At 54.3% G+C, this 12,164-nt stretch overlaps 1 protein-coding gene across 13 annotated transcripts in view; it reads right to left on the bottom strand.

The window, feature by feature from the left end:
• Positions 1-12,164, bottom strand: part of MYO7A (myosin VIIA) — an 88,558-nt gene that overhangs the window by 24,080 nt on the left and 52,314 nt on the right. For all 13 annotated transcript variants that reach the window (XR_010147287.1, XR_010147288.1, XM_063783256.1 and 10 more), the window contains 11 exons: positions 12,026-12,110; positions 11,201-11,419; positions 10,657-10,764; positions 9,549-9,758; positions 9,001-9,204; positions 8,555-8,731; positions 7,996-8,085; positions 6,439-6,566; positions 1,696-1,822; positions 1,016-1,135; positions 277-450 (listed from right to left, as the gene is read on the bottom strand). Coding sequence is in view for 11 of the 13 variants with exons in the window: in XM_063783256.1 (XP_063639326.1) it covers positions 277-450; positions 1,016-1,135; positions 1,696-1,822; positions 6,439-6,566; positions 7,996-8,085; positions 8,555-8,731; positions 9,001-9,204; positions 9,549-9,758; positions 10,657-10,764; positions 11,201-11,419; positions 12,026-12,110 (1,642 nt within the window). In the remaining 2 variants the exon portion in view is untranslated. The remainder of the gene's footprint in view (positions 1-276; positions 451-1,015; positions 1,136-1,695; positions 1,823-6,438; positions 6,567-7,995; positions 8,086-8,554; positions 8,732-9,000; positions 9,205-9,548; positions 9,759-10,656; positions 10,765-11,200; positions 11,420-12,025; positions 12,111-12,164) is intronic.

Genomic DNA, 12,164 nt, shown 5'->3' with positions numbered 1-12,164 from the left:
GGTTTCACTACATTAGCCAGGCTGGTCTCGAACTCCTGACTTTGTGATCTGCCCGCCTCAGCCTCCCAAAGTGCTGGGATTACAGGTGTGAACCACCGCACCTGGCCGAGTTCTCGGCAGTCCTGAGGAGTCAGGCAGAGCCAATTAGCACACGCTCAGGGGGAAACCGAGGTGCTCAAGGGTGAATAGCCCTGGCAAGTAGGTGGCAGCACTGGCAGCCCGGAGTGGGGCCGGGAGGAGGTGCTTCCGGGAGGAGGTGCTTCCGGGCGGCCATACCTTGTCAAACAGGGCAATGTAGAGGGAGAACCCGAACCGGTCCTTGAGAGAGATCTTGTCGGCCAGCGCGTTGCAGAGCTCCTTGGCCGTGGTTGCCGAGTCCGTCAGCAGGGTCTTGGTGGTCCCATCCATGAATGTCACGGGCAACATGATTGGCTTCTTGGACTTGGTGGCCTGGAAGTGCCCCAAGAGGGTTTGTGGGGTCCCTTCCCTTCAGACCTGCTTGCCCCTCTGGACTTTGGCTCTCTGCTTTCTGTGGGGTTGGAGCTGCCCCAGCACCCCAGGCCCCAGTGCTCCAGGCCCCAGCACCTCACTGGGACACTGCTTGTCCCTGTCACAGGTGTCCAGGGAGCCCTGCTGTGCACCCCACCCCAATGGGACCTTTAGGACCCCTGAGCCAGGGCCTGGGGCTGAGAGGTCAGGCACTGCCACAGGCCAGGGGTCTCTGCTATCACTTCATATAACCTTCACCATGTGGCAGGTAAAGGCATTGAGACACAGAGGGAATCTCCTTTGCCCAAGTCGTCTTGACCGTTAAGGCCAGCAAATGGAGTCCCTCATCCTTTGGGGACTTTTCTGTTCCGATGGGCCTGGGGTTCCAGAACTTGAGGGTAGGTGTCTGAGGAACCACAGAATCTCAAAGCAAGGAATGTTTCTGGGGCACTCGAGTGCACTGGACACACACACACACGCATTTACACATGTGCGCACACGAGCACGTGCATACACACGCACGAACCTGCAGCTCCAGCCAGCTGGGCGGCTGTGTCCGTGTCCCATTGACAAAGGTCCTTCTCAGGCGCTCCTCACAGTACGGGGCGTAGCCGGGCGGGCCCCCGTGGATGAAGTTCCGCAGGTACTGCAGCCAGAGTACCCGCTGAGGCAGCCCCGCCGCGGCCCCTGGGGCTCCCCATGTGGATTTTGAGGGCAGCCGCCAGGCCCTCCCGGCACTTGGAGGCCGCTCCTCCAGGCCAGGTTGCTTTCTGTGGCTTCCCTACCCTCTCAGCTCCACCATCTATTTCCAGCCACGTCTGTGGCCTTCCCCACCTCCCGCTAGCTTAGCCTAGTGGCTCCTCCCCATACCCCTTCACAGCACCAGCCAGTCGGGTCAGTCCTGCCATGACCTGCTCCACTCTGACCCCAGCGCCCAGGGCCTGCCCCAAGACGAGGGTGCAGAGGGCCTGGGACACGCTCCTGTCAGACTCAGCCCCCTCCTAAGTAGAATGGGGCTGAGGGGAGTGTGGGGCAAAGAGGTGGCTGCCTGAGAGGAGGGGGTGCCAGGAAGATGGGGCTCAGTAAGGAGTGGCCGGGTGGGCCTTGTGACCAGGCCCTTTGGAGCCCCTGGCTATTGCTCTCCCCACAGTGCTGGGACAGGGCCTAGCTCCCCTTCCCGCTCCAGGAGGCCAGGCACCTTCCTACCTTGACAAACTTCTCGGAGGGGGCGAAACAGCCCACGCAGAGAGACACGAGAATCCAGCCCCGGGCATAGCTGCTCTTGGAGGGGTTGTGGGTCAGCTGCTTGCTGATCTGGCAGTAGATCTCGTCCCTGGGCAGGCAGCAGGGCAAGGGAGGGGGAATCACCCCAGAGGAACAGCCCCGGTCCCCACCTCCTCCTAGCAGCTGGTGGGACGCCACACAGCTGTCCTCTCCAACTTGCCAAGACCACCCGGGAGGAGGCAGAGTGAGGCTGGGTGGCAGGGCTGAGCCAAGGGCTGGGGTCTGGCTTTGGAGACAGGATCATCAGGCATAAAGCACCTCCCCAACTCCAATCCAGTTCCCACAGCCAGGGCCCCACCATCCAGGGTGGTGCGTATCCTGCTCTGGGCTCAGCAGCCACAGCCACAGGTGACCATGCTAATGAGAAGCACAGTCCCCGCCTCTGCCTCGTTCCTAACCAGCTGGTGGCCCAGGCAGGTGAGTTCGCCTCTCTGATCCCAGCCCATAGTCACGGCAGCAGGTGCAACTTCTACCCATGGCAACGGACAAAGCAGAAACAGGAAAAGCATCCTGGGGTGTCACTGGGGGATGGAAGGAGTAGGGACTTTGTCTCTGGTATATTTCTGTAATGTGTGAATACTTAAGGGGCCATGTATGACTTTTGTAATGGGATGAAAACAATTAAGGTAATTTTTTGGTGTTCATTTTAAAGGAATCCTTACAAGATTGCTGTGAAGATGAATGAGCCAAGGCTTATGACGCACCTAGCACAGTGCCAGGCACAGTGAACCCCTCATAAATGCCAGCTGCAATTATTGCTGGGCTTGTTCTTCTCTTCTGCAAACTGAGTACTCTAAGACTGCAGCCTGCCTGTTCAAGGACAAGGGCAGGACACATGACGATGCAGTGACCGCCAGGGGGCACTCACTGCTGCTCTTCTCTCCCAAAGGATGGCTGGGATTACCTAATTCAGTGGCTCAACAGTTTTGAGAGTTTATAATTTCAAAGAAAATTCTGAAGTTACCCATTTTTTTATCATGATAAATGAGAACATTTATAACACACACAACCTGCCCACTATCTAGATCCCAATTATCTCATAAAACAAAAGTAATTTTAAATTTCCAAACAGTAGGAGGGCAAAGTCTCAGAGCAGTCCTTTAAAGAAAACAAGTTTAGCTTTAGAAACATCCCTCCTTTTCCCACCTTGCCACAGACTAGTGAGACATTATCACCTGCAGCTGGGAGTCTCCACTCACTTTACAGATGGGGAGACAGAGGCTGAGAGCAGGTAGGGATTAGCCGTGTGAGGCCCCTCAAGGAGTTGACACCCCAGCCTTTGGACTCTTGGTTCAGGGCTCCTGGCACCGTGTTTTCTAGAAGTGTCAGCTTTAGGTATGATGGTGAGATAATTTGGAGGCAAATTCTTGCCTCTGAGACACGCCTGCAGCAGCTGCCTTTTCCTCCTGTTGGCAGGTGGCCCTGGGCAGTGTGGCCACCCCGGTGAGGTAGTGACTAGCCTTGGGGAGATAAAAACGGGGGCCTGATAGGAGGCAGGAGGCCTAGTGACCCCTGGGCAAATCTCTTCCCTACTCTGGACCTCAGTTTCCCCATCAGGAAAGTGGGGCTTGGTCCCTGCCTCATCCTGCTGTCCTCCCAACCAGCATGCACACATTCATGGCATCAGCTCTCCCGACAGACCTGTCCTATGCAGAGACTGTTCTCAGAAAAGTCCTAGCCCTCCTCTCATCAGCTGAGTTGATTTTTTGGTGGCTCCTGGTGACTCCTGGGTCTTCCCTTCAACTCCCCAAAACCCCAGGGACCTGGGTAAAGGCCTCTCCTGGCCCTGTGGGGAAGGAGGTACTTGCAGGATTCCCAGGCACAGTAACCTTAACCGTGGGCCTAGGGTGGGTGACTGGAGGTGAGCTGGCGGCAGCGGGGTTAAAGCAGGAAATGCATGTTGGATGATGATGATCAAAGCTACCATCTACGGGGCGCTTACTATGCTCCAGGTCTGGTGCTACACAGTTTTCATAGCTTTATCTTCCCACAAGCCTATGTATGAGGTAGCTACTGCAGGCACACCTCATTTTACTGTACCTCACTTTATTACACTTTGCAGACATTGCATTTTTTACAAATTGGTTTATGACGACTCTGCATGGAGCAAGTCTACCAGCACCATTTCTCCAACAGCATGTGCTCACTTCCCGTTTCTGTCACATTTTGGCAATACTAGAAATATCTCAAACTTTATTATTATATTTGCTGTGATCTGTGATCACTAATCTTTAATGTTACTATTGTAATTGTTTTGTGCACCATGAATCGTGCCCATAGAATATGGCAAACCTAACTGATAAATGTTAGATGTGTTCTGACTGCTCTACCAACCAGCCATTCCCCCATCTCACTCCCTCTCCTCACGCCTGATTCCCTGAGACACATTCATATTGAAATTAGGCCAATTAATAACCCTAAAATGGCCTCTAAGTGTTCAAGTGAAAGGAAGCGTCGCACATTTTTCACTTTTAATCAAAAGCTAGAAATTAAGATTAGAGAGGAAAGCATGTTGAAAGCCGAGATAGACCAAAAGCTGGGCCTCTTGTGCAAAGCAGTTAACCAACTTGTGAATGCAAAGGAATAGTTCCTGAAGGACATCAAAAATGCTACTCCAGTGAACATGCAAATGATAGGAAAGTGAAACAGCCTTATTTGCTGATATGGAGAAAATTTTAGGGGTCTGAATAGATCAAACCAGCCACAACATTCCCTTAAGCCAAAGCCTAATCTAGAGGAAGACTGTCTCTTCAATTCTATGAAGGCTGAGAGAGGTAAGGAAGTTGCAGAAGGTAAGTTGGAGGCTCACAGAGATCACCTCATGAGGTTTAAAGCAAGAAGCTGTCTCCAAAATATAAAAGTGCAAGGTGAAGCAACAAGTGCTGGTGGAGAAGCTGCAACAAGTTTTCCAGAAGGTCTAGCTGGAATCATTGATGAAGGTGATTACACTCAACAACAGATTTTCCATGTAGATGAACCAGCCTTCTATTGGAAGATGTCATGTAGGACTTTCATAGCTAGAGAGAAGTCAATGGCTGGCTTCAAGGCTTCAAAAGACAGGCTGACTCTCCTGTGAGGAGCTAATGCACTGCTGACTTTCAATTGAAGCCAATGCTCAGTGACCATTCCAAAAATTCTGGGGCTCTTAAAAATTATGTACAACAGGCTGGGTGCAGGGGCTTACACCTGGAATCCCAGCATTTTGGGAGGCTGAGGTGGGTGGATCACAGGGTCAGGAGTTCAAGACCAGCCTGGCCAACATGGTGAAACCCCGTCTCTACTAAAAATACAAAAATTAGCTGGATGTGGTGGTGGGCACCTGTAGTCCCAGCCACTCGGGAGGCTGAGGCAGGAGAATTGCTTGAAACCGGGAGGCAGAGGTTGCAGTGAGCTGAGATGGCGCCACTGCACTCCAGCCTGGGCAACAGAGTGAGACTCTGTCTCAAAAAAAAAAAAAAAAATGATGCACAAGGAGACGAATGTTATTTTCATGCCTGCTAATGCAACATCCATTCTGCAACCTATGGATCAAGGAGTAATTTTGGCTTTCAAGTCTTATTTAAGAAATACATTTTATAAGACTATTGCTGCCATAGATAGTGATTCCTCTGGTGGATCTGGGCAAAATCAATGGAAAAGCTTCTGGAAAGTATTCACTATTCTCAATGCCATTCAGAACATTCATGATTCGTAGAAGGAGGTCAAATTATTAACATCAATAGTTTAGAAGAAGTGGATTCCAAACTTCATGAATGACTGAGGGGCTCAAGACTTCAAGAGGAAGTAACTGCAGATGTGGTGGAAATAAATAGCAAGAGAACTAGAATGAGAAGTGGGGCCTGAGGATGGGACTGAGTTGCTGCAATGTCATGATCAAATTTCAGTGGATGAGGAGTTGCCTCTTATGGAGGAGCAAAGAAAGTGGTTTCTTGAGATGGAATCTATTGGTGAAGATGCTGTGAACATTGTTGAAATGACAACAAAGGATTTAGAATATTGCATCAACTTAATTGATAAAGCAGCAGCAGGGTTTGAGAGGATCGACTCCAATTTTGAAAGAAGTTCTACTGTGGGTAAAATGCTGTCAAACAGCATTGCATGCTACAGAGAAATTTTGTGTGAAAGCAAATCTCACTGTTGTCTTATCTTAATAAATTGTCGCAGCCACCTCAACCTTCAGCAACCACCACTCTGATCAGTCAGCAGCCATCAACATCAAGGCAAGACCCTCCAGCAAATAGATACAACTTTCAGATGACCATTAGCATTTTTGGCATTATTTTCTAATCAAAGTGTCTACATTTTTTAGACATAATGCTATTTCATACTTCATAGACTATAGTATAGTATAAATATGACTTTTATATGCACTGGGAAACCAAAATATTTCTGCAGCTCTCTTTATTGTGATATTTATTTCTGTGGCCTTCAACTGAACCTGCAATATCTCCAAGGGATGCCTGTTTTAGGATTCCCCCTTTACAGACAAGGAATCAGAGGCTTAGAAAGATGAAATAACTCCACCAAGGTCCTAACTCCACCAACTAGCTAGCAGCGAAGCCAAACCCAGGCCTGCTTGGCTTAATCTCTTGCTAGGTTGACAGAGGCACCACTCAGCCACCAAAAGACTTTCAGGCCCTGGTGTCCCCGCCTCCCGGCACTGACCGGAGTGCTGGCCGCAGGATGCCATTGCCGATGATGAAGTGCAGCTTCTCCAGGTTGGAGGTGGGCCGGTCCTCCAGCATGCTGTTGCCCTGCACTGTGGACTCCCCGTCATGCAGCCTCTTGGTCACCTGGGCCAGAGGGAGAGGACAGGGCAGGTAAAGTTAGGGGTGTTCCCCTGCCAGCCAGGGCACCAGCACCCGAGGCTGCCTGCTCCCCAGAAAACAGAATCTAAGGAGTGAGCAGAAGAACTGGGCTCCCCATCACTGTCATTACCCCTGCCACGTGCACAGCAGATGCTGGGCCAATAACTGGCCCACACAGCAGGGGCACACTGGCCCGGTGCCACCCACTTCTGGGGACAGAGCTCCTCTGGCCACCTCCTCGATACCCTGCACCCCACACCCCACCCCAGGGAGGTCCTCTCAGCCAGGACAGGGACATGATCCTCTGACTCCAAGCGGGACCCCTATCTCTCTGGGGTGCCCCCCCAACATAACTGTGGCACCTGGAGTATACTCCAGGTTCCAACCACCAGTCACCACCACTCTGTCACCAACACCCTTAGCCCCGATGTGACCAGCCTCACACCAGTTCTTATGAGATGTTTCTCCTCTCTCATCCCACACAGCCCACAGCACAAGCCCTGAGCTCTGCCCAGAGGATGTAGGGTGAGTGAGAGGCGAGCGGCAGGAGTGGGTGGTGCAGACAGGGAGCACCACTGAACACCCTCGGCTGCCATTTCTGCCTTCTTCCCAGGACCCCACGGAGTGGGCATTTTCTTCCCTGGGTCCCTTGAATACTAAGCGGCAGAGCTGGGATTCAAATCTGAGGCCACACACCTGCAAGGCTGGAATTGTGCCTCAGGTGGGGACAGGACAAGGGCAGAGGTGAAGTGGGAGCCCCTGACTCTGCAGTGGAGGAGCTGGGGGGGCTTCCTGGAGGAGGTGACCCCAGGCAGAGAAAGGAGGAGTTTCAGGCAGAGGGACTGGCATGTGCAAATGTGGGGATGGGGGCCTGGCCCCCAAGGCTGTGAATGCCTTGGTTTGTGTCTGCCTCTCCAATGTATCCTCCCCTGCCACACACACACCAGCCTGGACAACCCCAGAGCACAAGGGCTGGGACAGTGCCCAGAAAAGGCAAAGTGACTGAAGAATGAATTCAAATAAATTAATCCTGTTCATGCTCCATGAGCACTCTTGTTCCACAGAAAGCTCCCATGCCTCAAAGGTCCTTGGACCAAGTGCCTCGGGTCTGTGCCCGGCTAGAAGTGTATTCCCTCTCAGCTGTGCCGCTACCGGCCTCCCCTGCTCAGTGCCCTCTGCTAGGAAGCCCTTCCCACCCCCGGCCTGAGATCCCACCCTCTTCAGACACTCCTGTCTGCCTGATCACCCACCAACCCACTCATGTTGTCCTGTCCCTGGCCAGCCAAGACCCCTGAGGACAGACAGTGTCCACTCCTGCTCCTGCTTCTGTGGGCCCCCAGCTCAGCTGTGCTCCAGCCTAGGCCACCTAAGGCAGCCACCCGTGGGCTGCCAGACCCCCAGCGTCTGCCCTCACCTCCTCTGTGAGCTTGGACTTCTTTTTCAGAGTCAAATGCACCAGCTTGTGCCTCACACTGCTCTTCTTCTGGCCCTCGGGGAGCTGGGCCTGCAGGACCAGCAGGGATCAGGGTCAAGTGGCTGAGCAGAAAGCAATGTCAAGACCCCCGACAGCAAGACTTTGCGGGGAACCGTCTCGCTTCCACGTGAAGCTTACAGGGTGTCCCCCACACTGCCACCGTCCACCTGCTCACCCCTACCCTTGCACACCCCCACTAGCCAACTGGCAATCAGGAAAACTGAGACTCAGAAAAACATAGTACGGGAGCTGGCTCCAACTGCAAAGCCCCTGTCTGCTCTGCCATGAGGCCCCTCAGTTATGGTCAGCACTTTACAGTTTATAAAAGTTACACACATTTGTTCCCACAAGTAGACAAAGGAGGGTGGCAGGCAGGGGTCGGTGAGGCAGAGATGAATTATAGGATCCTTTTTCTGCAGAGGAGCCCAAGGCTGGTGATGCCAGCAGCCCTCCTTGTCGGCCTGGGAGGGACATCATCCAGAGGGCACCTTGGCCTCACCTCGCCCTCGCCCTGCAGGGCCTGCAGCTCCCTCTTGTACGTCTTCTTGCCCAGGGTCTCATAAATCTTGGTCATCACAGGGATCTTCTCACTGCCATCACTCATGGCTGTGTGGTACTTGGGCTCAGGGAGGTCCCCCATGAAGCGGAGGATGGTGATCCAGACCGCCAGGGCTGCCTGGGGCAGAGCGCACATGTCAGCGGCCAGAGCGGAGGACATTGCTAAAGCTGTCAAAATGACCTGGTGGTTTGGGGAGTGGGCTGGAGACACCCCCTCCCACATGGTCAGCCCTCAGGCTGGGCACCGCAGTGAAGACTATAGTCAGACCTGGTCCCTGGCCCCCAGGGACCCACCACCCTCATCACCTACGGCCACCACCAGCAGCAGAGTCCATAGCCCCAGCCCTGGCCCCACCCAGCAGTGACCTAGTGGCAGACAGGCCTTACCAGCTGGTCACCCTCGTCGTCATGGTAGAGTAGTGGCTGTTTGAGTGGCCGCCGGGTGTAGGAGTGCGTGGTTGTCCCCTGGAAGTAGGTGGCAGCGAACTTGGCAAATTTATACTCAGAGAGGTCCTCCTCATCCTCGTCAGGCAGGGGCAGGGCTGCATCCAGGTCCTCCTCCACCATCTCCCTCCGCCCTCGCTCCAGGTCCTGAAGGAGACAAGAGGTATGCCCTGGAGTCCCAGCTACTCAGGAAGCTCAGGCGGGAGGATCGCCTGAGCCCAGAAGTTCAAGGCTGCAGTGAGCTGTGATCACGCTACTGCACTCCAGCCTGAGCAACAGGGTACGACCCCATCTCAAAAAAAAAAAAAAAAAACTTGAGAAGGGCGTTGGAGAGGGACAGGACCTGGGACCTGCAGCCCGGACCCAGTTCATCTCTGCTCCCCACTGTTCAGAGGGACTGGGTGGGCTTTAAGGCCAAGGGCACAGAAGGAGGGAGGATCAGCACAAGCAGTGTGTGTGGGCCTCTGGAGCCCCTGTCCCTAGCCTGGTACCTCAAAGCCACTAGGTGCCTGGCCCTCCTGGCCTGGCAGGCCACCTGAAGTCCCCAGGAAGCCAAACATCTTGTCCACCATGTCTGAGTGATTGACAGGCTCGTGGCGGGCCCTTTCCATCTGCTCCAGGAGCTCCTTCTTCCGCCGAGCGGCCTCCTTCTCCTTCAGCTCCCGCTCAGCGTCCTCACGAGCCAGCTGGGCCAGGCGCTCCTGGGCAATTGGGGTGACACAGAAGACACGGGGTCAGCCCCCGGTGCCACAGCCTCAGGGAACAAGCTCTCCCTGGGGAGCCCCTGCAGCAGCCAGGGCCTCAGTCCCCACCTCCTGACCGCTGGGGAGAATGGAGCCTCTGACTTCCCCACCTCTGGACCACTCAGAGGCCTCTCAACAAGCCAAATAGCAATCCTGCCCGTCCTTCAGGGCTCTCAGGGAGCCACCTCCTCCAGGAGCCTGCTCCATGGGGACCACACCAACCCAGACATCCCACGGCCATTGGCTTGAGGCTCTAGACCAGTGCTGCCCAATAGGAATATAATGTGAGCCACCCATATAGTAGCCACGTTTTAAAAAGCAAAAAGGAATAGGTGGGATTAGTCTTAGCAGTATATTTAACTCAATATTTCCCAAATATTAACTTAGCATGTAATCCATATTGTAAAAATAATACTGAGATATTTTATATTCATTTTTCCCCCACCAAATCTTCAAAATCTAGTATTTCACACTTAAAGCACTGTGTCATTCGGACAGGCCACACTGCAAGTGTTCAGTTGCCACTGTGGCTGGTGGCTCTCTATTGGGCAGTGTAGCACCCTCGTGCCGTCAGCTGGCTTGTGCTTTTACCAGGGTGTTATCTCAACAACTAGAAAGGGGTTGCTGAGGGCCTGGGCCTCTTCCTCTGGAGCCACGACAGCCCTTCATCCTTTTGCATGGCACAGGACCAGGTGCCCAGCGAGAGCTCAGGCAATGCTGGCCGAGTGGGTCTAGTGTGGCCATTCTGAAGGATGGAAGGAAGGCTGCAGCACCGGATGACAGATGAGAAGCCAGCCTCGGGGAGGGGACAAGCCAGCAAGTGGACACCTAAGGCGCCTGGAGGCTCTCAGCTCACCTGATGCTTGCGCTCGGCCTCCTCCTTGGCCTTCTTGGCGCTCATCTCCTTCCGAAGCTTCTCTTCCTCCGCCAGCCTCATTTTCTCAGCCTCGAGGCGCCGCAGGTACTGAGGGAAGGGGGCATCCAGAGGTCATGGAAATGTGTGTAGCTGTTGTTGCAGGGATTCCCACCAGCTCCACCCACCCAACTCTGAGTTCTGGAACTGGGCATGACTTTGCCAAATAATTTGGCAGATAGGACAAGTGAGGTAATCAAGAAATTCTCTAGGTCACCCAGCGGGCTGGAGGCACCACTGATCCTAAAGCCCGGCCAGATCTGCGTCGGTCTCCCAGAGATTCCCAAGAGTGACTGAGGTCCCAGCCCTGCCCTTGGCTGAGAGGATGGAAATGAGGGTCTGGTCCCAGGTATGTGCACTCCTCAGAGCAGGCATAACTGCAGGTCCCCCTTATAGGTCCCACTTCCTGGCCAACACCTGAGGGTGATGCATGGACACTCCTCGCCCAGGGGTCAGGGCTGTGGGTGCTACGGACTTGCTCCCTCACCTCGGCCCTGAGGCGTTGGTGCAGCCTGCGGGCGATCATGCCCCGGGCATAGGCCTGCACGGTGAGCACAGCCCAGAGGCGGTGGCGGAAGGCCTTGCGCACCAGATAGGCGCGGCAGCGGGCCTGGAACTGGATGATGCGCTGGCGGGCCAGGCGGTACTGCTGGTGCAGCTTCTGGGAGCGGTGCAGGGCCTGCAGCCGCAGGAAGCCCAGACGCATCTGCAAGGACAGCCACCCCATGCTCAGAGCCTGCTGTCCCATTCCAGACTGACCCTGCCTGCAGGAGCTTCCATGGCACCGGCCTCCACTCTCAGACAGGCACCCCCAGAAGGTGTGGCCCAGTCTCCTCTCAGATTAGTGCCCCCCCATCATTAGAAAGTTCTGTTTCTTCTCAGGCAACATATTTTTAGGTGACCTTGACTCTCCCTGAGTTGGGGCCCCCAAGAGAATCCTAGATCAGGAGCTGCAACCAACCAGTCTGCTTCCCATCCAGCCCCAACAAGTCCTAAGCCCAGCTGCTGCACAGAGGTCCATGTGACCCAGCCACTCTCAGCCCCATCTGAGATCTCTAATAATCCCAGAGTGCTCCCAACCCCCAAAAACACTCCAGAAGGAGAGCAACAAACATTGCTGGCCAGTTGGAAGAAGCCACAAGAGCCAGATCCAGACTTCGGTCTGGAGGAATGGTAGTGGCTGGCCGGGGCAGTGGCAGGAGGCCAACAAGGCCAGGCTGTGCTGCCTGGGTGCAGGCCAGTCCCGCTGCCATGGCAGCAAGGCTGGGTTCAAAGGCCTGTTTGGGCAAGAGCAGCCCATGGGGAGGCTCACCAGCCCGTAGTTCTTCCTACAGTTGTGACCCCGCCAGTGTCTCTGGATCAGTGTGGCAGCGTTCTTCAGTTTCAAAAAGTTAGACCTGAAACAGCAGTAGTGGCGCGGGTGAGCAGTGTCCAGAGGCAGCCAGGGTACA

Source organism: Pan troglodytes, chromosome 9 (genome assembly GCF_028858775.2).
Source record: "Pan troglodytes isolate AG18354 chromosome 9, NHGRI_mPanTro3-v2.0_pri, whole genome shotgun sequence".
Taxonomy (NCBI): domain Eukaryota; kingdom Metazoa; phylum Chordata; class Mammalia; order Primates; family Hominidae; genus Pan; species Pan troglodytes.
Note: the sequence above shows the minus strand (reverse complement) of the source record. Positions and strands in the feature narration are given on the sequence as shown.